Source organism: Mytilus galloprovincialis, chromosome 12, assembly GCF_965363235.1.
Source record: "Mytilus galloprovincialis chromosome 12, xbMytGall1.hap1.1, whole genome shotgun sequence".
In the NCBI taxonomy this organism is placed as follows: Eukaryota; Metazoa; Mollusca; class Bivalvia; order Mytilida; family Mytilidae; genus Mytilus; species Mytilus galloprovincialis.
Window position 1 is genome coordinate 66,682,228 of NC_134849.1, and position 27,963 is coordinate 66,710,190.

At 33.2% G+C, this 27,963-nt stretch overlaps 1 protein-coding gene across 1 annotated transcript; it reads left to right on the forward strand.

Annotated features, from left to right (window-relative positions):
- Positions 1-27,963, forward strand: LOC143053475 (prolyl 4-hydroxylase subunit alpha-2-like). The gene is made up of 13 exons (XM_076226272.1): positions 1-252; positions 3,711-3,874; positions 13,181-13,333; positions 14,595-14,761; positions 16,512-16,557; positions 17,443-17,564; positions 18,636-18,800; positions 19,736-19,809; positions 20,310-20,418; positions 23,670-23,732; positions 24,873-24,926; positions 25,607-25,675; positions 27,702-27,963. Exons 1-13 carry the CDS (start codon positions 74-76, stop codon positions 27,876-27,878), a joined length of 1,542 nt encoding a protein of 513 aa, XP_076082387.1. The 5' UTR covers positions 1-73; the 3' UTR covers positions 27,879-27,963.

The window sequence follows — 27,963 nt, forward strand, 5'->3', positions numbered from 1 at the left end:
GTGTATTACATGTAATATAAAAATCAATCATTTTTTTGTCAGATTTATTTAGCGGAAGAGTTTACTTATAACGATGATAGTGGACAAAATGTGGATTTCTTTCGTCTTTTTATTTAATTTATATTGTGTACTGGGACATTTGTTCACGTGCACGGAAAATTTGCAGGAATCCAAAAAGACTGCCGTTAAATTGGTGAAAAATATGGATAAATACATTCGACAAGAGGAATTAAAAATTGAAGTTTTAAAAAGGTAATCATTGTGATTTCTTTATGTTGTTTTACATAAAAACCAGTTATAAGACACTATTCGATCACATACTTTTTTTACTGAAAATAATTTCTACATTTTTTTTGGAATATCATTTTCTTCTTCTTAAATTATGAAATTTTTAGACGAATATTTAAGTAATGATAGGTCACCGTGTGGTCTTCAACAATACGAAAAAATCCGTTTCGTATACTTAAGAATTATACATGGCCCCGACCTAACTAATTATAACAATATAAGTGATCTTTTCTCATCAATTAGCAACCGTCGCCGATCGTATATTTACTTTTGCACAAAAAACCTTCTTTTGTTTAATGATTAGGCCTAATGAAACCAAACTTGGTCTAAATGATCATTTTTTTATCTATTTAAAGAACAACATGGCTAAAATTGTCAATTGACTTATATGCAAAACTATATATGCAAAACTATACACATGGAAAAAAGTATTGCAACACCAAATTGAAATTGAAATTAAAAAAACACTCTTTATTTTTTTGTTATATAATTTGGTAAAATAGAACTAGTTAAACATTATTTAAGTATCACCTGAGTTTAATCAATAAATATCGACTCGATAAGTTTTTATCTGCACATGTACCCGTAAACAGCAAATCAGATGTTTTTATCCTCATTGTTTTCAACACTTTAAATAACCAAGTTTTTAAAGTTATGTGATTGACACCTTGTAATGGGTCCTTGACAACTCTTAACTGCAGCAATATGGTAGATTATCAGCATAAGAGAAGCAGGGATGTCGCTGTAACAACTGCACGTATTGTTGGTTATCACCATTCCACTATAAGTCGTTTTGAAAATAAAAATCAGGCAATAAACGCTGTTAAAGACCTTCCGAGATAATGAAGACCCCTATACCATTTGCTAGGCAAAATCAAGCATAATGAAGGTTGGTCAGAAGGAAACCCATTGCATACAAGACAATCATAAAAAGAGAGTGGTGGCCATACAGGAGCCTTTTAACAAGAACTGTTCGAGATCGACTCATCGCTACTGGTTATCGTGCGATAAGACCATTTCGGAGACCTTTGCTAACTAACAGACACACAGTTTTCCGTATCCAATGTAGTGCAGAGCTCGCCAAAGTTGGAAATTAGCATCGTGGAGGAAGATCCAATGTTGAAATGGAATTCGGTTCATCTTCCTTTGCCCGATCGTAGCCCGGATTAGAACCATATCGAGCATATTTGGGACACTATTGGGCGAAAAGTGCGCGAAAGGACACCCCAGTTCAAACACATCATGAAATAAACAATGCCCTTAATCAGAAATGGTTGCTGCTACCTTAGCAACAAATTAGTCGATTTATGGCAGGAATCAGAAGACGTTTAGATGCGGTTATCCGTTTGAATGGAGACTGCGCACAAAGTACTAACTAATGCTTTGGCGTATAACGATCAGCCATGATGTGAACAGTCATCTGAAGATTAATTTTGAAATGTCTGACATTGTAAAGTTCGACTACAGTTAAAGTTGTAAAATGCATTTTTTTGTACAAAAAACACTTTATTTTGTTATTAAAATTGTGGTTATATAAATCATTTTTTTTCGAAACATTTTTTGTTCGTTTCAATGCCAATGTTATTATAAACTATGTTTCAATAATATTATACACATATTTTATTATATTTCATCAAAAAAAAAGAGGCTGATTTTTCAAGTTTTAAAAAATCAAGGTGTTGCAATACTTTGTTACATGTGTATATATATAAGTTAAAAATAAACTTGAAAAAAATAAAATGGATATGAATGCTGGCCAAGAACAAGTAACGCTATATGTATATATATATGTATGTTTTTTTGTTCAATAGGAACCGGGTAATCGTGCCTACTGTGTGTACTGTGCGATATTTTAGCGTTACCTGTTTTGGTTAATTATTAGCCAAATTCAATTTCCTTTAACGTACACCAAGTTGTGAAATCTCATCATCATAGATGGCTTCCTTTCATTAATACAACGTAGGAACCTGTTGGATGAAGAATTGTATGAAAGATGATGGCAAAATCTAAATTGAAGAAAAATAATAAAAAAATGATATGAACTTACGTCTGCTGTTTTATTTCTTAATAGAAATCAAAAAAGTTATTTATTTGTGTTTTCAGAATATTAAAAAGTTATTTATTTGTGCTTTCAGAGTATTTAAAAAGTTATTTATTTGTGCTTTCAGAGAATCAAAAAAGTTATTTATGTGTGCTCACATAATATCAAAAAGTTATTATTTTTTTGTGCTTCCAGGATATCAAAAAGGTATTTATGTATGGTTCGGGATATTGAAACGTTTTCTATTAATAGATATCAAAAAGTTATTTACTAATGCTTTCAGAATATCAAATACTCATTTATTTGTGCTTTCAGAATATCAAAAAGTTATCTATTTGTGCTTTCGGAATATCAAAAAGTTATTTATTTTTGCTTTCAGAATATTAAAAAAATAATTATTTGTGCTTACATAATATCAAAAAGTTATTATTTATTTGTGCTTTCAGGATATCAAAAATTTATTTATTTATGCTTTCAGAATATCAAGAAGTTTTTTATTTTTGCTTTCAGAATACCAAAAAGTTATCCATTTGTGCTTTCGGAATATTAAAAAGTAATTTATTTACGCTTGCAGAATATTGAACAGATATATCATGTTATGGAGGGGTATTTGCGAAAAATACAAGTCGAGGGACTTAAATTTCCCGAGCCGCTAGATATATCTGTTTAATTACACCGAATGAATTTTAATTAAAACTCTCTGTACTAGGAAAAGGAAATATTTATTTGAGGACAAGTACTATCATAAAATATACCACGGGAACTATACATGTACTTATACGCGTTCGCGCTGTCTTTATGTAACGTCATATCCGAAAAATTGGCGGGAAAATGCTCGAGAGGGTAAAAAAGGAATATCCAAAATGGCAAATACCATGGTATTTGAGGCATATTCACCGGCAGTGGTGAAAAACAGTCAGATTCGTTTGAAATGAGGAAGAAATGTTAGAATATGCGAAAAATACACTGGCTATCAGCCAATCAAAAGCTGGCATTCTAATATAAGGTGTAATTATAAAAAAAATGTTTATTTGTGCTTTCAGAATATTAAAAAGTTATTTATTTGTGCTTTCAGAATATCAAAAAGTTGTTCATTTGTGCTTCCAGAATATCAAAAAAGTTATTTATTTACGCTTTCGGAATATCAAAAAATTTTATATTTATGCTTTCAGAATATAAAAAAAGTTATTTATTTGTGCTTTCAGAATATATTTTTTTTTGTGCTTTCAAAATATCTCAAAGTTATTTAGTTGTGCTTTTAGAATATCACAAAGATATTTATTTGACTTTCACAAAGTTATTAATTTGTGCTTTCAGAAGATCAAAAAGTTATTTATTTGTGCTTTCAGAGAATCAAAAAGTTATTTATTTATGCTTTCAGAATATCATTAAGCATTAGAAGTCAGCTGACAGAGGAGTTAAATGGAACAAAACCAGTACCTCCTAATCCCGTGTCTATGTACCTGTATGCAAAAACTATCAGTGATGCCTCATACTCTATTACTCAAATATACAACAACCTAAAAGCTGAGAGACACATGAACGGTAAGGACATTCCAAAAGTTAGTATCTGTGTACTTTTATTTGCTTTAGTTAATTTGACTGTCCAGGTCAGTTTTATGTCCCATTTATGGGCATTCTTTCTGGTCTGTGCGTCCGTTCGTTCGTCCTTTCGTCCGTCTGTTCCGCTTCAGGTTAAAGGTTTTGGTCGAGGTATTATTTGATTAAGTTGAAGTCCAATCAACCTGAAACTTAGTACACATGTTTCCTGTGATATGATCGTTCTAATTGTAATGCCAAATTACAGATTTTCACCCGATTTCCATGGTCCACTGAACATAGAAAATGATAGTGTGGATGGGGCATCAGTGCACTAGGGACACATTCTTGTTTCATATAATTTACAACAATCTCTCAAAAGTTTAATTTGATTTCCCGTCTAACGCAGTATCATTTGAGCCACAAAACGATTTTTTTGCAGATAGGTTTATATAAGAGGCAATTGTCTGTGAAAAAGTAAACACACACAGAATGCTATTTTATTTTATTTTATTTTATGTATTTGCTTTAACGTTTTGTTGTAAGATATAAAATGTTGTATTAAAATTTGTCTCTTAATTGCGTGTAAAAGCAATAGTATTGGTCTTCAACAAGACTTTAAATTTGTGAGTTGAACATAAGTCCTCTGAATAAAATTGAGAATGGAAATGAGGAATGTGCCAAAGAGACAACAACCCGACCATAGAAAAAAAACAACAGCAGAAGGTCACCAACAGGTCTTCAATGTAGCGAGAAATTCCCGCACCCGGAGGCGTCCTTCAGTTGGTCCCTAAACAAATATATACTAGTTCAGTGATAATGAACGCCATACTAATTTCCAAATTGTACCCAAGAAAATTAAATTAAAATAATACAAGACTAACAAAGGCCAGAGGCTCCTGACTTGGGACAGGCGCAAAAATGCGGCGGGGTTAAACATGTTTGTGAGATCTCAACCCTCCCCCTATAATGGACGTCAAGTTGGTTACTTATTACCTATTCCCTATTCGTTACCTATTCGTTACCTATTCCCTATTCCCTATTCCCTATTCGTTACCTATTCCCTATTACCTATTCGTTACCTATTCGTTACTAATTCCCTATTCCCTATTCCTTATTCGTTACCTTTTCGTTACCTATTCCCTATTCTCTATTCGTTACCTATTCCCTATTCCCTATTCGTTACCTATTCGTTACTAATTCCCTATTCCCTATTCGTTACCTATTCGTTACTTTTTCCCTATTCGTTACCTATTCGTTACTTTTTCCTTATTTGTTACCTATTCGTTACTTATTCCCTATTCCTCATTCGTTACCTATTCATTCCCTATTCCCTATTCGTTACCTATTCTCTATTACCTATTCGTTACCTATTCGTTACCTATTCCCTATTCCCTATTCGTTACCTATTCGTTACCTATTCCCTATTCCCTATTCGTTACCTATTCGTTACTAATTCCCTATTCCCTATTCCTTATTCGTTACCTATTCGTTACCTATTCCCTATTCTCTAATCGTTACCTATTCCCTATTCCCTATTCGTTACCTATTCGTTACCTATTCGTTACTTATTCCCTATTCCCTATTCGTTACCTATTCCCTATTCCCTATTCGTTACCTATTCGTTACTAATTCCCTATTCCCTATTCGTTACCTATTCGTCACTTTTTCCCTTTTCGTTACGTATTCGTTACTTTTTCCCTATTCGTTACTTTTTCCCTATTCGTTACCTATTCGTTACTTATTCCCTATTCCTCATTCGTTGTACTATTCGTTACTTATTCCCTATTCCATATTCGTTACCTATTCGTTACTAACTCTTTATTCCCTATTCGTTACCTATTCGTTACCTATTCGTTACCTATTCGTTACCTATTCCCTATTCCCTATTCGTTACCTATTCGTTACTAATTCCCTATTCCCTATTCCTTATTCGTTACCTTTTCTTTACCTATTCCCTATTCTCTATTCGTTACCTATTCCCTATTCCCTATTCGTTACATATTCGTTACTTATTCCCCATTCGTTACCTATTCGTTACTAATTCCCTATTCCCTATTCGTTACCTATTCGTTACTTTTTCCCTATTCGTTACCTATTCGTTACTTTTTCCCTATTTGTTACCTATTCGTTACCTATTCGTTACTTTTTCCCTATTCGTTACCTATTCGTTACCTATTCGTTACTTTTTCCCTATTCGTTACCTATTCGTTACTTATTTCCTATTCTTCATTCGTTACCTATTTGTTACCTATTCCCTATTCCCTATTCGTTACCTATTCGTTACTAACTCTCTATTCCCTATTCGTTACCTATTCGTTACCTATTTCCTATTCCCTATTCGTTACTTATTCGTTACCTATTCCCTATTCCCTATTCGTAACCTATTCGTTACCTATTCCCTATTCCCTATTCGTTACCTATTCGTTACTTATTCCCTATTCCCTATTCGTTACCTATTCGTTACTTTTTTCCTTTTTGTTACCTATTCGTTACTTATTCCCTATTCCTCATTCGTAACCTATTCGTTACTTATTCCCTATTCCTCATTCGTAACCTATTCGTTACCTATTTCCTATTCCCTACTCGTAACCTATTCGTTGCCTATTCCCTATTCCCTATTCGTTACCTATTCCGTATTCCCTATTCGTCACCTATTTGTTACCTATTCCCTATTCCCTATTCGTTCTCTGATCCCTATTCGTTACCTATTCCCCATTCCCTATTCGTTACCTATTTGTTACCTATTCCCTAATCGTTACCTATTAGTTACCTATTCCCTATTCCCTTTTCGTTACCTTTTCGTTACCTATTCCCTATTCCCTATTCGTTGCCTATTCGTTACCTATTCCCTATTCCCTATTCGTTACTAATTTCTTATTCCCTATTCGTTACCTATTCCCTATTCGTTACCTATTCGTTACTTATTTCCTATTCCCTATTCGTTACCTATTCGTTACTAATTCCCTATTCCATATTCGTTACCTATTCGTTACCTATTCGTTACCTATTCGTTACCTATTCGTTACTAACTCCCTATTCCCTATTCGTTACCTATTCGTTACCTTTTCCCTATTCGTTACCTATTCGTTACTTATTCCCTATTCCTCCTTCGTTACCTATTCGTTACCTATTCCCTATTCCCTATTCGTTACCTATTCGTTACTAACTCCCTATTCCCTATTCGTTACCTATTCGTTACTTATTCCCTATTCCCTATCCGTTACCTATTCGTTACTTATTCCCTATTCCCTATTCGTTACCTATTCGTTACTTATTCCCTATTCCCTATTCGTTACGTATTCGTTACTTATTCCCTATTCCTTATTCCTTATCCGTTACCTATTCGTTTCTTATTCCTTATTCCCTATTCGTTACTTATTCCTTATTCCTATTCGTGTCCTATTAGTTACCTATTCCTTATTACCTATTCGTTACTTACTACTTATTCCTTATTCGTTACTTATTCGATTTTTGATATCCTTCCCCCTTTTAAATTGTTTATATTCTTATTTCTGGTTATAGTTCTAAATTTGTTGAGGTAAAATGACGTATTTATGACCTATTTATATGTGTTGATGCTTAACCGATCCTATTGCTCTATGTTAGATACTTATTTGTTTCTTATTTGATTTTTATACGTTCTACCTTTTAAATGTTTTATATTCGTATGTTTGAAGATCTGGTTCTTGGTTCGAAGAGGTGAAATCACCTTTTAGCGCTTGTATAAAAATGAAGAAGTGGTATGATCGCCAATTAAACAACTCCCCACAATAGACTAAAATGACACAGAAATTAACAATTACAGGTCACGATATGGCCTTCAACAATAAGCTAAGCCCATACCGCATGGTCAGCTATAAAACATGTTAGCTGGTTGTACATCGTTTCGAAGCTTGACTCATACCTTGTTTATAACACGCGTATTATACGTTGCACCTTTTAGAAAATGATTTTCAATTGTGTTCTTGTCTCTGTTGGAAACTATGTGTTCTTAGAGATGAAATCACCCTATTAGCACGTATCTACCCGTTCCAGCGCTCGGTTTATATCCTGTTACTTATTCGTCCCTTAATCGCTTTTAATACGCGTGGTATACGTTGCACCTTTTAAAAAAAGGATTTTAAATTGTTTTCTTGTTTCTAGTGGTAGATTGCGTTTCTAAGAGGTGATATAACCCTATCAGCGCGTATGTAGCAGTTTCAACGCTCGACTGATACCCTGTTACTTATTCGTTCCTTATTCGCGTATAATACGTGTGTTATGCGTTGCACATTTAAAAAAAAAATGATTTTCAATTGTTTTCTTGTCACTCACTGGTGGTAAATTTAGGTTCTAAGGGGTGATTTAACCCTATAAGCGCGTATGTACCCGTTTCAGCACTCGACTGTTACCCTGTTACTTATTCGTTTCTTATTCGCGTCTCACATTCGTTTGTTATACGTTGCACCTTTTAGAAAATGATTTTCAATTGTTTTCTTGTCTCTGGTGGTACCTATGTGTTCTAACAGGGGAAAAACCTTATTAGCGCCTATGTAACCATTTCAGCGCTACACTGTTATCCTGTTACTTATTCGTTTCTTATTCGCGTCTCAGACGTTTGTTATACGTTGCACCTTTTAGAAAATGATTTTCAATTGTGTTCTTGTCTCTGTTGGTACCTATGTGTTCTAAGAGTAGAACAAACCCTATTAGCGCCTATGTACCCGTTTCAGCGCTACACTGTTATCCTGTTACTTGTTCCTCATTCGCGTATAAAACGTGTGTTATACGTTCCAATTTTAAAAAGAAATATTTTCGTGTCTCTGGTGGTTACTGCCGGTTCTTAGAGGTGAAATAACCCTAATAGAACATATGTACCCGTTTCAGCGCTCGACTGATACCCTGTTACTTATTCGTTCCTTATTCGCTTTTAATACACGTGGTATACGTTGCACCTTGAAAAAAAATCGATTATCGATTGTTTTCATGTCTCTGGCGGTAATTACGTGTTCTCTGAGGTGAAAAAAACTTATTAGCGCATATGTACCTGTTTCACCGCTACACTGACACCCTGTTACTTATTTGTTCCTTTTCGCTTTTAATACGCGTGGTATACGTTGCACCTTGAAAACAATCGATTATCGATTGTTTTCATGTATGTCTCTGGCGGTAATTTCGTTTTCTCTGAGGTGAAAAAAACCTATGAGCGCATATGTACCCGTTTCACCGCTACACTGATACCCTGTTACTTATTCGTTCCTTTTTCGCTTTTAATACGCGTGGTATACGTTGCACCTTAAAATAAATCGATAGTCAATTGTTTTCATGTCTCTGGCGGTAATTATTTGTTCTCTGAGTTGAAAAAATCCTATCAGCGCATATGTACCCGATCAGTGCTACACTGATATTCTGTTACTTATTCGTTCCTTATTCGCTTATAAAACGTGTGTTATGCGTGGCACTTTAAAAAAAAATAAATTTTGTGTCTCTGGCGGTAACTGTCGATTCTTAGAGGTGAAATTACCCTAATAGAACATATGTATCCGTTTCAGCGCTCGACTGATACCCTGTTACTTATTCGTTCCTTATTTGCTTTAAATACACGTGGTAAACGTTGCACCTTGAAATGAATCGATTATCGATTGTTTTCATGTCTCTGGCGGTAATTATGTGTTATCTGAGTTGAAAAATCCCTATTTGCGCATATTTACCCGTTTCACCGCTACACTGATACCCTGTTACTTATTCGTTCCTTTTTCGCTTTCAATACGCGTGGTATACGTTGCACCTTAAAATAAATCGATAGTCAATTGTTTTCATGTCTCTGGCGGTAATTATTTGTTCTCTGAGTTGAAAAAATCCTATCAGCGCATATGTACCCGATTAGTGCTACACTGATATTCTGTTACTTATTCGTTCCTTATTCGCTTATAAAACGTGTGTTATGCGTGGCACTTTAAAAAAAATAATTTTTGTGTCTCTGGCGGTCACTGTCGGTTCTTAGAGGTGAAATGACCCTAATAGAACATATGTATCCGTTTCAGCGCTCGACTGATACCCTGTTACTTATTCGTTCCTTATTTGCTTTAAATACACGTGGTATACGTTGCACCTTGAAATAAATCGATTATGGATTGTTTTCATGTCTCTGGCGGTAATTATGTGTTATCTGAGTTGAAAAATCCCTATTTGCGCATATTTACCCGTTTTAGCGCTACACTGATACCCTGTTACTTATTCGTTACTTATTGGCTTATAAAATGTGTGTTATGCGTTGCACTTTTGTTACTTATTTGTTCGTTATTCGCTTTTTATACGCTTGGTATACGTTGCACCTTGAAATACATCGATTATCAATTTTTGTCATGTCTCTGGCGGTAATTATGTGTTCTCCGAGGTGAAAAAATCCTATTAGCGCATATGTACCCGTTCCAGCGCTCCGATAATAGCCTGTTACTTATTCGTTACTTATTCGCTTTAAATACGTGGGGTATACGTTGCACCTTGAAATAAATCCTTTTTCAATTGTGTTCATGTCTCTAGTGGTAACAATGTGCTCTTAGAGATGAAATAACCCTGTTAGCGCGTATGTATCCGTTCCAGCACTTGGTAAATACCCTGTTTCTTATTCGTTCCTTATTCGCTTATAATACGTTTGTTATGCGTTGAATCTTTTAGAAATGGAATTTCAATTGTATTCATCATTTTCATGTCTCTGGTGATAACAATGTCTTCTTAGAGATGAAATGACCCTATTAGCGCGTATGTAGCCCGGCGTTCCAGCGTCGGTTAATACCCTGTTACTTATTCGTTACTTATTCGCTTATAATAAGTTTGTTATACGTTGCACCTTTTAGAAAAGGATTATCAATTGTGTTCATGTCTCTGGCGGTTATAATGTATTCTTTGGGATTTCACCTCTAAGAACCAACAGTTACCAACACAGACAAAAATAATTCTTTTTTTAAAGGGCAACGCATAACACACGTTTTATAAGCGAATAAGGAACGAATAAGTAACAGGGTATCGGTGTAGCGGTGAAACGGGTAAATATGCGCTCATAGGTTTTTTTCACCTCAGAGAACACATAATTACCGCCAAAGACATGAAAGCAATCGATTATCGATTTATTTCAAGGTGCAACGCATACCATGCGTATTAAAAGCGAATAAGGAACAAATAAGTAACAGGGTATCAGTCGAGAGCTGAAACGGGTACAAATGTTCTATTAGCGTTATTTCACCTCTAAGAACCGACAGTTACCACCAGAGACACAAACATATTTCTTTTTTTAAAGTGCAACGCATAACACATCTTTTATAAGCGAATAAGGAACGAATAAGTAACAGGGTATCAGTCTAGCGATGAAACTGCTACATACGCGCTCTTAGAAACGCAATCTACCACTAGAAACAAGAAAACAATTAAAATCCTTTTTTTAAAAGGTGCAACGTATAACACGCGTATTAAAAGCGATTAAGGAACGAATAAGTAACAGGGTATAAACCGAGCGCTAGAACGGGTACAAACGCGCTAATAGTGTTTTTTCATCTCTTAAAACACATAGTTACCGCCAGAGACAAAAACACAATTGAAAATCATTTTCTAAAAGGTGCAACGTATAATACGCGTGTTAAAAACAAGGTATTAGTCAAGCTCCGAAACGATGTACACCCCGCTAACATGTTTTATAGCTGACCATGCGGTATGGACTTTGCTTATTGTTGAAGGCCGTATCGTGAACTATAGTCGTTAATGTCTGTGTCATTTTGGTCTATTGTGGGGAGTTGCCTCATTGGCGATCATACCACATCTTCATTTTTATACAAGCGCTAAAAGGTGATTTCACCTCTTCGAACCAAGAACCAGATCTTCAAACATACGAATATAAAACATTTAAAAGGTAGAAGGTATAAAAATCAAATAAGAAACAAATAAGTATTTAACATAGAGCAACAGGATCGGTTAAGCATCAACACATATAAATAGGTCATTTTACCTCAACAAATTTAGAACTATAACCAGACATAAGAATATAAACAACTAAAAAGGGGGAAGGATATCAAAAATCGAATAAGTAACGAATAAGGAATAAGTAATAAGTAACGAATAGGTAATAAGGAATAAGTAACGAATAGGTAACGAATAGGGAATAGGGAATAAGTAACGAATAGGTAACGAATAGGGAATAGGGAATAGGTAACGAATAGGTAACGAATAGGGAATAGGGAATTTGTAACGAATAGGTAACGAATAGGGAATAGGGAATTAGTAACGAATAGGTAACGAATAGGGAATAGGGAATAGGTAACGAATAGAGAATAGGGAATAGGTAACGAATAGGTAACGAATAGGGAATAGGAAATAGGTAACGAATAGGTAACGAATAGGGAATAGAGAGTTAGTAACGAATAGGTAACGAATAGGGAATAGGGAATAGGTAACGAATAGGTAACGAATAGGGAATAGGGATAACGAATAGGTAACGAATAGGTAACGAATAGGGAATAGGTTACGAATAGGGAATAGGAAATAAGTAACAAATAGGGAATAGGTAATGAATAGGGAATAGGGAACGAATAGGGAACGAATATGGAACAGGGAATAGGGAATAAGTAACGAATAGGTAACGAATAGGGAATAGGTAACGAATAGGGAATAGGGAATAGGTAACGAATAGGGAATAGGGAATAGGTAACGAATAGGTAACGAATAGGAAGTAGGTAACGAATAGGTAACGAATAGGGAATAGGGAATAGGGAATAGGTAACGAATAGGGAATAGGGAATAAGTAACCAACTTGACGTCCATCCCCCTATACCTCTAGCCAATGTAGAAAAGTAAACGCATAACAATACGCACATTAAAATTCAGTTCAAGAGAAGTCCGAGTCTGATGTCAGAAGATGTAACCAAAGAAAATAAACAAAATGACAAAAATACATAAATAACAACAGACTACTATCAGTTAACTGACATGCCAGCTCCAGACTTCAATTAAATCACTCACTGAAAGATTATGATTTCATCATATGAACATCAGGCACAATCCTTACCGTTAGGGGTTAAGTATCATACCATCATAACATATATGAGAAGAACATAACCCGTGTCATGCCAATAACTGTATTTTGAATAAATATGTTTAGTTCCGATTCAAAGACCCTATAAGTGAATCAATATTAACGCCAAAATATGCAATCTTTAATGACCTGACAACAGTATCGTAACTATATCCCTTCTTAAATGTACTAAACTCTTAGCTGATGATACTCTATGGGACCGAATGTCCTTGATCATACAACATATACTTTTTATTCCATAATTTTAGAGTTTCAAGCAACATTGAACTACAAGTTACCAGGAGAAGTCGATTTAAAAGGCGTTCTTACATCGTTCACCAGGCTTCAGAACACATATAATGTTACACCTGCAGAGATGGCAAGCGGAAATGTACTAGGAATACAAGTTCCAGTTTTAAGTGGTAGGCATTCAAACCCACAATACAAGACTGAAAGGGAAATGTATAATTGAAATTTCAATAGATAATAATAACTAGTCTTACACGATCATTTGATTAGATCATCTTCTGAAAAGTCTTAATATCACCTATTCAGTCGAGTTTAGTCTTTTAGTCGATATTCAAACTTATCAACTGCGGTAAATTGGAAACTGTTTAGACAATTAGCTTACAGTCGATTCATCACTGTGCAGTAGATTTTGAGACAAATAAACTAATCAAAGGTACCATGATGAAAATTTTATAATTCCGCCAGACGCGCGTTTCGTCTACAAAAGACTCATCAGTGACGCTCGAATCAATAAATAATTAAAAGGCCAAATAGAGTACAAAGTATAAGAACATTGAGGACCAAAAATTCCTAAATGTTCTGCCAAATACAGCTAAGGCAATCTATTCCTGAGGTAGAAAAGCCTTATTTTTTTTTCTTAAAAAATTCAAAGTTTTGTTAACAGTTAATTTATAATTATGATTATATCAATGTATAGTATGATGTTGTTTTGAACAGAATAAAAAGGCCTCTGAATAGTCTAAGCATAGACTGAGAAAAGCGAATTATCTGTACAGCAATGAACTGACTGCAAAAGACACGTCCAAAAATTTACAGACAGTATGAAAATGACTTAAACAATTGCTTGCCAATTGATAAAATAAGCCGATAAATAACTACAGTTACTATAGATAGTTTAAATTTCTTAACCAGAAATTCACATATAAGAGTGAACATTTCATCATCAATCTTTTATATTCTTCATAATGCATACCTACAAAAAAAAAGTAAAATCACAAAAATACTGAACTCCAAGGAAAATTCAAAAAGGAGAGTCCCCAATCAAATGGCAAAATCAAAAGTTCAAACACATCAAACGAATGGATAATAACTGTCATATTTCTGACTAGGTACAGGCATTTTCTTATGTAGAAAAACACTTGACTCACATTTGAGGATAGAAGATACCTTATCTAGATGGTTGTTATAAAATGAGGAGTATCACAAAGGAAGTTTATCTTGGTAATCACTTCAATTAGTTACATATTAAATCGACGAAAATAAGGAACTACTGATTCCGAATGTGCTACTTATTGAAGAGTTCACCACATTAAGATTTTCGATCTACTACTACTACTATTATTATTATTATTATTATTATTATTATTATTATTATTATTATTATTATTATTAAAGATAGGTATTTCTTTAACATTATTTGCTTTTTTTCTTCAGCATACGATTGCTATGACATCGGTAAGTTTGTCTACGAGACAGGATACACAAGAATAGCTTTACAATGGATGCAGACATCAGTAGATAAGATCAAACATTTGAATTCCGGGAAAGCAAGGGAATTCTTAGCAGATTTAAATGAATTCATAACAGAAATTAAAAGACAAGTAAGTTTTCTTATTTATGTTGTCAATATTCATGGTTTAATGATTCATCAGAATATTAGAGGAGAAACGTTCTTCATTTAACTGATTTTCGTTAATTTCGTGGATTAAAGTGAACCACGAATCCAAATGTTTAAGAATGTACAAATTTTCTATTGGCTTGTTAGCAAACTCACGAAAAACAACGAAATCAAGTGTATACAATGATTCCTTAATGCACGAAAATTGGTATCCACGAAAACAAATGAATCCCAGTACACTCGATATCACGAACGATTATTTGTTTCTCAGTCGATCATATTTTGTTCTCTTTCCAATTTTGATAAGGTCCAGCAATAATGATATTTGTGACAGGCTTATAAGGCGGGAAAAATATCCTTGCCAAGTTCTTTCAAAAGTTTATGGTTGATACGAGAAATAATGCTACTATTTTTGGAGTAAAATGTTCTGGAAAATTATGAATATCTATTTTTTAAATTCGTTTGAATAAAAAAAAAAAGAATCTAAGAATTTTTGGTCGGCTCTTCCTCACTTTCTCCATTTTATACTCTGAATTGGGAGTGAATCGTGTATGATCCTATGACACTCATTCCAATTAATAATTGACAGTAGATGATATTTAGTTCCCTTTCTAAAGAATGATGTCAATCCTAATTCCTTGACAGTGTGAAGGTACCATTTTCTAACATCAAAACTGCTGAATTACATGTATTCGGAATTACTGCAAATTAAAAACGTACGTGCATCGTCACTGATATTGATTTTTTAGGTAAACATAACAAGTCAGAGAGAGAGCTTATCAAAGTATTGCTGCTATCAATTGAGAAAAAAAAAGAATAAAAATTTATTCACAATTTTCCAAATTGGATATCAGGTGATTCAGTATTATGATCGTTAAAGGCAACAGTAGTACACCGCTGCACAATAGCCATTAATCAATTATAAAACCAGGTGCAATCCACCATTTTCTACATTTGGAAATGCTTGTACCAAGTCACGAATATGACAGTTGTTGTCAATTCCTTTGATGTGTTTTATTATATGATTTTGTCATTTGATTGAGGACTTTGCGTTTTGAATTTTCCTCGGAGTTCAGTATTTTTGTGATTTTACTGTTTACGCAAAAACAAAATCCATGTAACAAACTAAACACATCAACTATAAGGGGAAAACAACGAAACAAAGAAACAACGGAAACACTGAACAACACGAAAAGCAAACACCAAAATATATCAAATGAATTGTAGATAACAAATCTTCAATAGTTCAATAAGACTTAGCGATTGATAGTTGATGTTCAATTCCACAATAGATGTAGCAGAAAAAAATCATGCGACCGTCATCAGAAAATTTGACAAAATAAGAAAGTGTATAATTTTGTTGATTTAAAAGAGCTCAGAAAGAGACCAGAGGGACAAATAAACTCATAAATATCAAACTTAGAAATGGAAAAATATTTATCATAAATAGAAAATAAACTGACAACGTCATTGCTAAAAACTAAAAAAATAAATAAAAAATCAGACAAATAGACAGAACATAGAAAACAAAAAACAAATAATAGTACAAAAGACATAATATAGAAATTAAAGACAAATAATAGTACACAAGACACAACAAAGAAACTAAAGACAAATAATAGCACAAAAGACACAATAAAGAAAACTAAAGACTAAGCAACACGAACCCCACCAAAACTGGGAGTGATCGCAGGTGCTTAAAGGGAGATATATCATTAATGCTTTATTTACAGGATCGAATAGAGAGGGTACGAACAAGGATGCGAATAGTAAATTTTAGTGAGTAAAACATATCGAAATGCTGGCATGTTATGTTTATGAATATGAATAAAAGATGGTATGCGTAATGTTTCAAACACCTCTACGGTAGACATGATGAATCAACAAAGATTACAGTTAAACTGCATCCGGGAGTCTAATATTCAACCTGAGTGTTGACAGGTTATAGAATTATTACAAGAGAAAAAAATTAAAATCACAAAAATAATGAACTTCGAGGAAAATTCAAAACGGAAAGTCCCTAATCAAATGACAAAATCAAAAGCTCAAACACATCAAAAGAATGGATAACAACTGCAATATTCCTGAATTCGTACAGGTATTTTTTAATGTAGAAAATGATGGATTGAAACTGATTTTAAAGCTAGCTAAACCTCTCACTTGTATGACAATATCATCAAATTTTATCATATTGAAACAAAACAAACAGACACAATAGGTACAAAAGAGGGACGAAAGATACTAGAGGGACAGTCAAACTCATAAATCGAAAATAAACTGACAACACCATGGCTAAAAATGAAAAAGACAAACAGACAAACAATATAACACATGACACAACATAGAAAACTAAAGAATAAGTTACAAATAGAAAAAAAAAACGACATTAACACACGACCAACTACTGCGAATCCGATTGCGATTGTCGGACATAAGGTCCATTTTGGTATTATCATCTCTTCGACGTTTTTGAATCTGTTTAAAATAGCATCGAACATCACTGAAATTACATTAATAATTGCTGAATTGAAAGATAAGTTGGAATGAAAATAAATGTTAATGTCATTCCGTTTTATTTACACTTTGACTTATCCTATCACACACCTCAGAATAAAAAAAAAAACTAAACATGAAGTTACTTATCTGTGTATTTTTAAATTTTAGACGCAACAGAAGTTGAGGAATTTCAGTCAATGGTTAAAACCAATTCCATGATATATTATGGGATAGAGTTTGATAGAAATGCAAACTTTACGAAGAAATATGAAAACACATGTCTGAAAAGGGTAAGTTTAAAACTAAACGTAGCTTTGAAAACAAAACATATGCAGGCCACGAAACAGGATGATAAAAGATCTTTCTTTTTGCACAAACATGCACAAACACAAATCCCCGAACAAATGAATGATTCTCTCGATTTATCATTAAAACTATTGTATATGCCTTTTTTTACCCTCTCTGTCGTTGTATTTGCCAATTAATACTTTAACCGACTGGACGCTTGTAACGTCACGATCATCAATGCGTTTTTGAACGTTAACATTCGGTGTAATTAAACAGATATAGTATGTTCTTAAGGGGTATTTGTGAAAAATACCAGTCTATAGAATGAATTTCCCTCGCCTTACGGCTTGCGAAATTTAACATTCTCTCGACTGGTATTTTTCGCAAATACCCCTCTTTAACATGATATATCTGTTCAAAATACCACGACAGAGAGGGTAAAAAAGGTATATCAGTTTAGCACATACCTCGGCGGCGTTAAAAATGAACGATATGCATTTGATCAAAGTAAATTATGAAAAAAACACTGGCTATCAACCAATCAAAACTTAGGATTCTTACATAAGGTGTAATTAACATAACAAACGTAATCTTTGGACGTTGTTTGTTAAATGAATGCCTTTGTTAAACAAAACATATACACTGATCTTTTGTTTCAGAATTGGAATTTGATAGACATTAATGCATAAGTTACGTTTTTACTTTAACAAGCAACGATTCAAGATTTATACTGCAACTAGTTGTGTTTATTTCCTAAATATAGTAACACAGCTATATTGTGTGCAATGTCAATTTCATCATGGATCACTTTTATCACAATCAGGGGTTCCTTAAAGGATGAACATAAGTTGAAATTAGTTTTACAATAGCTATCAATGTATTAATTTAAGTTGCAGTATAAAAATAATATTAGTACAATATCAGAAAAATATAAACTTTTTTGTATTCGGCGCAAAACTTGGGAAGGGCTCTGTAGAACCTCGCCCTTCCCCAGTTTCTAAGTCTCATACAAAAAAGATTATATTTTTCTGACATTGAACTCATATGGTATATTTATTTGTCAATCATTTTAGGATACACGCTTTGGTGGAGTTTGTAAATATTTAGGATTTCAAGAACTAACTTTTTACAAGCAACCAATCAAAGTTGAGTACATAAATAAATCTCCAATGATACTGGTCGTCCATGACATCATTAGTCAGAATCTCATCGAGAAATTAAAAGGATTTTCAAACCAGGTAAGAAATGTAATAGTTATGGGCAGGGTAAAAAAGTTTTCTAATTTTACCAAGGTCAGGGCAAACAAAATTACTACATTATGTCTACAAAATTTCCAAACTGCAACTTTCGGATTGTTAATAATGCACTACCAAACTTTTCTAATGGCACATCTATTTGAAAAGAAAGCATTTGAAACATATAATTATACACTTTAACACATAATGTGAATAACTAATTTTGAGTTCATTATGGCTTAAGTTTTGACACTTTATGAGTTCTCTGAAATGTGCGTATATTTATTGTTTAATTGGAAAATATTACAAAAAGCAATATTGAAAATTTGAAAAAATAAAAAAAAAAATATATTCATTTTTCCACCGCTTTAGTTTTTAACAACATTTTGAAAATGTGGTTTGTGATTATATTTCTATAAATGATTTGACTTTCAATCTATTGTTATTCTGGCATGATTGCTTTTTTCTTACGGTGCATGCTGTTCAGTGTATTGATTGCATGGAAATAAAAATAATCAGTACAGAGTTTCAACATAAAGTGTTATTTCTAACAATTCACGAAGTCTGCTATTTAAGGGGAAGCAATTGGTGTCCTTCGAAATGCCCACAATGTGTCGATAAACCTTGAAACACCTTCATTTTGTACTAATAAGTTTATAAATTATTATGATACCCCCTGACAAAAAACGATTCGTTTATTTGAAGAGAAAAAAAAAATCTGTTTTAACAAATGAACATGATGAAAGCTCTACGTTATATGATATAAGTGACGGATATTACCACCCCCTAAACCCCACCAAACCCCCCATCTACACCGAAGTTCAAATTGACCCGAAAAAGAGGTCAGAAGATAGTTTTAAATATATAAAAGAATCAAATAATATACATAAAGGTCTATCAAAAAAATGTCTATCTAAACACTTAATCTATATTTCCAGTTACACAGATCGAAAGTCCTGAGTGATGATTCGCTTTTGAGGCATATTGATTCCAGTGAAAGAACTAGCTCGACGTAAGTCTTCAATTTTAGTGTTAATAATTGATTCTATATTTCCAGTTACAAAGATAAAAAATCTTTAGTGACGATTCACTTTTTAGGAAAGTTGATTCCAGTAAAAGAACTAGCCCGACGTTAGTCCTTCATTTTAATGTTAACAATTGATTCAAATGTATATTAAAAGTAAACGTAACAATTTGAAAAAAGAGCCAATCTTCTTATTCTTATACTGTATTATTTTACTACTCTAAGTTACGATCTCACTACAACAGGTAATCAATTGGGTAAATAAAAAAGTGGATTTCTATATTACACTGCACAATAATGTCAGAGAATAAACCAGCTTTTATGAATATTAAATTTCAGGATTTACCCACTAAATTAATGATAATTGATATCCCAGGAATAATAATAAACTCACAGTGGGTATATTATCAGCAATTTTATCATACCCTTATTTTTCAGATAATTTACTTTACTCATTTCAAAACTGTTCCATTTGACTCTTGTTGTAGGTATAACTTTATGGATGATATGTCTGATCCTGATATGATTAAGTTTAATGATCTTCTAGAACGTCTGACTGGACTGAGAACAAACATTCGACAAGCTGACCACTTGCAGGTAAAAAAAGGTTGAATATTTATAAATAGATATAGAAAGATGTGGTGTGAGTGCCAATGAGACAACTCTCCATCCAAATAACAATTTGAAAAAGTAAACCAATATAGGTCAATGTACGGCCTTCAACACGGTGTCTTGGCTCACACCGAACAACAAGCTATAAAGGCCCCCAACATTACTAGTGTAAAACCATTCAAATGGGAAAACCAACGGTCTGATCTATATAAAAAAAAACGAGAAACGAGAAACACGTATAAATTACATAAACAAACGACTACTACTGTACATCAGATTCCTGACTTAGGACAGGTGCACACAGTTGCAGCGGGATTAAACGTTTTAATGGTACCAAATTAAACCTCCCTTTTTCTGAAAAAAAAGCATAACAACACAACATAGAAAAACACACGATAACATATCAATAGGCAGGCTTAACTCAATCCAAAAACGTAAATTAAAAAATACATGAGTTATCAAAGGTACCAGGATTATATTTGAATAAACCAGAGGCGCGTTTCGTCTACACAAGACTCACGAATGACGCTCATGCAGATAAAAAAAGTTACAAAGTCAAACAAGTACAAAGTTGAATAGCATTAAGGAGCCAATCCCCCCCAAACCCCCCCGGCTAACGTAATCTATGCCTGGAATATAAAATTACGGAATACGGAATACATAGAGATATTTCAGACTGGAACACCAACAATCCTATATTAACTCTGAAAAAGTGTTCAGATGAATTTACTTTTATAGTTGATATTCCGAAAAAAACCAGAATATATCTTAAGGGGATTTATAATTCGACACAAAACCGCAAAAAAATATATGAAAAACAACCAAAAACAACGAAAAAATGGTAACCAGTCTTAGAACACTACACAGAAAACTAAATGCTGAGTAAAAAAAAATCGACCTTTTCACCTCCGTGATAAATCAGGCTTATATCTTCTGTACTCTTACCATAGAAATGATCAATTTTTTGGGAATTTCTCAGAATATCGAGAAACGCTTCTACTCAGCATTTAGTTGTCTGTGTAGTGTCACGGTACTTGTCTATCCCAAATTCATGTATTTGGTTTTGATGTTATATTTGTTTTTCTCGTGGAATTTTGTCTGATGCTTGGTCCGTTTCTGTGTGTGCTACATTGTAGTGTTTTGTCGTTGTTTTCCTCTTATATTTAATGCGTTTCCCTCAGTTTTAGTTTGTTACCCCGATTTTGTTTTTTGTCCATGGATTTATGAGTTTGAACAGCGGTATACTACTGTTGCCTTTATCTATTCCATTGCTTTTTCATATGAAACATTGAGATACAAATATGCCGAATAGACTTATCCCTAGTTCATATTTACATGAGCAACACAACGGATTCTAGATATGGAGGAGAATCTACACTTCCAAATCACCTCGGATCAACCCAGTTTTTGGTGGGGTTCTTTTTACTCGGTCTCTAGTTTTGTATGCTGTTTTGTATACTTTTGGTCATTTTTCGTTTTTTGTCCTAGCATTGTTATTTCGTTTTCAATTTATGAGTTTGATTATCACTTTGGTATCTCTCGCCTCACTTACAAATACAATGACGTATACTGTGGGTTCATTTTTATTCGTGGTATACCAATTTTCGTGGGTTTCGTGGGTCACAGCGAACCACGAATTTAAGAATTCAACGAAGAATAATCCCGAGAAATGTGTATGGAGTCGGATGTTTATTTCCGGTTATGTTATGCAGTTCTAGTATAGTGTTGATTAGCGATAAACATTGTAACATAACACGTGTTTTTTCATTGAAAGAAGATACAAGTATTTTGATTAATTCTATAATAAATATATCGAATATCAGTGATTATATACTTTTTGAAATTGATTAAAACTGTTCATGGAAAATAACTAAATAAAGTTGTTAATTACCGTGTCATAGTTTGGTTTACCAGTGATTAAAAATCAATAGGATTAAGTACGGGGATATTGCCCGTAGGTAATATTGTTTATGACAGGAACATTTATTTTCACACCTTATACTTATATCACTGTTTATTATATCGTGATTTTGGAAATGAGCTTTCAATCATAAAGTTTTGAATGCCTTATAGAATTCAGACAAGAATTTATTAATTGTAAAACAAACAAATAATTAGTTTTCTCTGGCTATTATTGTAATCGAAGTTATCAATGAACACTTTAAACTAGAATGACCAAGCGAGGATTTTGACAATTCAAAACTTTTTCAATGAATTCCTTCTTTTTTGTTTTGTTTTATTATTGATCAAACCAAGGAGGTTATATGATCTCATAAATCGAAAGAAATCCACGAATTAAGTATCTAATTTTTTGTTGTTGTAATCAGCGATCCACGAATTTACGTATACCACGAAATGCCTTTTTTTCTCTATCCACGAAAATTGATACCCACGAAAATAAATGAATCCACAGTAATTCATTAACTTTTTTAAAAGTTTGACAATTAAACGATTGATTTGTCCTTGTGATGATTTTACAGTAGTCATGTGATCAAGAATTTATAGATCAATTTTTTCTTTATAAACATAAATTTTGTGCGTCCGTTATCGAGGAAGTTGAAACCCTACTTTAATTAAACATTACTCCCCTTTGTAAAACAGATGTACTAGGTTTAGCTCTGGCCTTCCACGTTTTGATACGGACACCAGTGATGAGTCTAATGCAGTCATAATATGTGTCTGGCGCTATACAGTATACGCATATTATCTTTGACATGTGTCTGTACAGTTTGTTTTCTGCTGGTATTATGAAACTGTTTTGACCAATAAGAATCACTAATCCTGATTGTTTAACCGAAAATTCATTCCTCGAAAAGTTTGAACATTACTTATAAAGGTTTTGTTATTTGTTACTGCGGTACAAAACAAATACACAAAAATCAACTACCGTAGATTCGGGTGTGGTAGAATAACAATACAATAAAAATAAACTGAGGAGTTAGGCATTAATGTACTGAGACTCGTAAGTTTCATAAGTGAACTTTCAACTCTTTGACAACTTACGAGAGCTAGGTGTACTGGTGCTTTTTCTATAGTACACGGATATACATTCTATTATCTTTTCCCCCCTTTATTTACAGTAGTCGTTGTTGTCTTTGACTTTCAATGATATCTAGCGACATATGCCGTTTGTTTTGTTTTTTAAACACTTATCTTAATTTATTATTTGTTAATATATATCATTTGTAAAATATTCATTACTTTAGTTATGAAGAAAATATTTGTTTTTAATTCAGATTGTAAATTACGGTATCGGCGGCGAATATCAGCCACATTTTGATTGGCTGGATGAAACATTGGTAAGATTTGAATTTTTCTAAATAGTTATGAAATAGTCAAAGAAATAAAGAGTAGCGAAAAAGTTGAAAAAAAACTCACAAGAAAATTCAAAACAGAAAGTCGCTTCTCAAATTACAAAATTAAAAGCTCAAACACATCAAACCAATTTAAAATAACTGTCATATTCCTAACTTGGGACTGGTATTTCTTGATGTAGATCTACTGGATACAACCTGTCTATTTAATGTATTTTTTACCCCCCCCCCCCCCACCAATATTTATTTTATTTTGTTAATGAATCACATGTAAATCGTTTTGTTTTATCTATAATATGTCACTCTCTGTATGAATGAGTTCCGACACAACCCATAGTGTGGTTTATTGGAAGCTTCAAAAATCTTTCATTAAACCCATACACCAAGAAATGTTTCTTCTTATGCCTGTGATTAGATCTTATTATGCATATCAATAGTAATGGAATACAGAGAGAATATTTAAATTATTATGTTTGCTTTTTTTGTGTGTTGTGATGACCTTATATCTTAACCGTTGAAAATAAAATGAGCAATATCTGTAAGAAGATATAAAAATAGTTGATGAAAATTAAATTACCGCGACAATTTAAGGAAACTTCTCAACAAATGCATTTAAAATCGTCAGTTAGCGCCGAGATCGTAATAGGTACATTCTGAGTCAGCATTCAAGAAGGCATGACTATCATGATATATATATGCCACATGTAGTATTGTTTAGCATTTATATGATTGTTATATGTTTTCCTTGCAAAACCGTAATATTGCTTATAGGTGAAGGACTTATTATCATACTATTTTTGTAAGCAAACACGTATTGTTTTAAATGACAATATAACATGGTACAATATATGACAATGCGTCATCTGAACTGTTAAATATGAATTATCATGAACAAACATTTTAATAAAAAGCAATGTTTTATAGTTTTAAACTTGTAAACAGTATTTAAATAGTTATCAAAGGTACCAGGATTATAATTTAGTATGTCAGACGCGCGTTTCGTCTACATAAGACTCATCAGTGACGCTCACATCAAAATATTTATAAAGCCAAACAAGAACAAAGTTTGAATGAGTAGCAAATATAAAAATGCCAATATAGTTTTCATCATTGATTATATTGCAGCTTTCTGGTGTTCTTCATACTGCAACAAACAGGGTTTTGACTATAATACTTTACGTAAGTATAACATTTTACCTTATAACTAACTAAACGTTTTGTGGAAACACCATTGCCGATTCTTGTATCACCTCGAAACTTGTATATTATTGAAATGTTATTTATTGATCTGTTTAAATATCAGTCCTGATATCTTCTGGAAACTTCCATTTAAAAACGGTACCGATATTTCTGCACCAAATGTGCATTTCAACAGGTGCCACGTGTGGAGTAGGATCTCCGTAAACACCCGGTGCACCTGAGATCACCCTTGGTGTAGGAAAGGTATCGTGCTGCCTAATCTTTATTTTTTTGTGTTATGTATTAGTGCTGTCTGTCTTTTTATCTTTTAGCCATGCAATTGTCAGTTTATTTTCGATTTATTAGTTTTACTGTCACTCTAGTATATATCGCCCCTCTTTTATGCCACCCCAAAATTTTTAAATAACTAGCTTCAGTATTATAATTGATCATCCATACTACTACTATCAAGGGAGGTGGCATGATAAGAGAAACTCTGTTGACCATTTTATATGATGCATAGTTAATATACAATGTAATAGTTTTCTGTCAATTCGTGTTTTTTTTTTCTGTTCAAGTATTTATTAGATCTGCCAATCACATGTCTGCCTAAAAAACTTCTTATTTCATTTCATAACATTATAATTTAATAACTTAATTATGCATTTATCGCATTACAGTTGAGTGACGTGGAAGTCGGTGGTTCGACAGTTTTCCCAGAATTAGGACTTGCAGTGTCACCTGTGAAGGTATATATGTATATACAATATAACATTCTGAAAGTATTAACATAACATACAAGGGACTTCCTACCATCAGCGTAAGACGGTATTAGCGAAGATTTTAGATTTTTTTGCTTTTTATGGTTTTCAATTTCGTATTGTATTTTAATTCAATTTTGATTTGAGCTGCAATGACGAGTCTCATGTAAGTCTCCCTCGTATTTGACATAATCGATCACAAGGCAGGTATCGTTGATGAATTGTAGTATTGTGGTTTCCTAGACACTTAAAAATGTATGTTTCACCACTACGATATTACAGAGGGATATTTGACGGTTAAGCTTTGCATAAATTATGAATCGCAAAAATCAGAATTACTACTGTCATGCAAGCCAGATCATTGAACTCTACAAATAAAATTGAGAATGGAAATAGGGAATGTGTCAAAGATACAACAACCCGTCCATAGAACAGACAACAGCAGAAGGTCAGCAACAAGTCTTCAACGCAGCGAGAAATTCCCGCACCCGGAATGTGTGTTATGCTGTTGATTGGGGTTGTTTACATTCGTTCCATTTAAGAGATAATACAGATTTTCTCTACATTTTATATCCTAACATTTATTAATTTTTGAATGAGGTAAAATTTTCCCAAAAGGATATTCTAATTCATAAGTCGAAAACAGAATGTCAACACAATGGCAAAAAACCCTCGACAATCAGACAAAGAACAGAACACAAAACGCAACATTGAATAGTAACGACTAAGCAACAAGAACTACATCAAAAACCGATGTGATTACATTGTCCTTTGATACATTTGATCATTTATACAGTATTGGCGATTGAAATAAAAAGAACTTCAAAGTTATTGTTAGAAGATAAAACAAATAAACATAAAAACAAGTTTACGATTTCCGAGTTTTCTAAACAGTGCACCTACTGTATCAATAGCCCGATAAAACTTAGTTTGTGAGTTCTTTTCCTGCATGGGAAAGGATCATTAGACCTTAATTGATTTAACTACAACCCCTTCCTCTGTTCATGGATAAACTCATCATAGATACCAGGATTACTTTTTCCATTAACGACAGACGCTCGTTTCGTTTACAAAAAACTCATCAGTGACGCTCAAATTCAAAAAAGTTAAAAGGCCAAATAAAGTACGAAGTTGAAGAGTATATACATGTAGGACCAACATTAATGTGACCTACCGATTAAGACTTAACACCGGGTTTATACTAACATGAACAATTTGACGGATGCAACATGTGAAGCTGGGTCTCCTCACCCTACCAGAGCACATAAGATAACCCCTTATTTTGGCTTGCTTCCTTTTTTTCACTGTTTTGTTTTGTGTACAGTTTTTAGTATGCTTGCCTTTTTCTGTTTTGGCCATTACGTTGTTTGTTTATATTGACTTTTCAGTTTGAATGTCCCTCCGGAATAATAATTTGCCTCTTTATGTAATATGATTGTCCGTTATCCCGCCCGTGATACTCTAGAGGCACTCCAGTGTCTTCAATAAAAAAAAAACCATCACGATAGAGCCAATATTGCTTGAAGACGAATTTAACAGCCTTCAATCAACATTTTAATGTTTAATGGTAGTACATTCGATCATTTGCATAACAGACTACATTGAACTTTTAGAGGTAATGACTAAGAACTTCGTTATATATTCCGTTCAATCTGAATTATAAATGTTGAAGGAGTTGAAAATGATTGGATAAAATTGTTTGGTACATTTCAAACTTAAACTAACCATATTACCGACATCATTACGGAAGACGCGATAAAAGCTTCCTTCATGTTTGCTATGGGGAAATGGGATCAAATAGTTATCAAAGGTACCAGGATTATAATTTAATACGCCAAAATCTCAATAACCGATCGTAACAAACAACACACTTTTCATCAACCTTTCATCAGAACTCGGATACATTCAAAGATTCAGACATTGAGACTCGGTTTTTGTAACTGTCCATAACAGGATTTATTGAAAGTACATGTATGTTTGATTGTAATTAAAACACAATCAATCAATTTTGTAGGGTTCAGTTTTAATTTTTACAAATTTGGACAAAGATGAACAGGGTGACAAAGCAACATTACATGCAGGATGTCCAGTGTTTTTTGGATCAAAATGGATCGCCAACAAATGGATACATAAAAAATACCAAGATATGAATTTTTTGCAGACCAATCCCTCAATCTGGAAACATTTTTAGTTCATGACTTCTTGTGACGTTTTTTAATAACCATGTTTTGTCACTATGCAATATGTTTAGCTTATAATTCAAGAATAATTCAGTA

Excerpts from the sequence above, each read along its gene's own strand:
- LOC143053475 (XM_076226272.1), top strand. The coding sequence starts at position 74 with ATGATAGTGGACAAAATGTGGATTTCTTTCGTCTTTTTATTTAATTTA. Across the intron at positions 253-3,710 it reads AAAATTGAAGTTTTAAAAAG|AATATCATTAAGCATTAGAA; the intron begins GTAATCATTGTG and ends TTATGCTTTCAG. Across the intron at positions 14,762-16,511 it reads TAACAGAAATTAAAAGACAA|GATCGAATAGAGAGGGTACG; the intron begins GTAAGTTTTCTT and ends CTTTATTTACAG.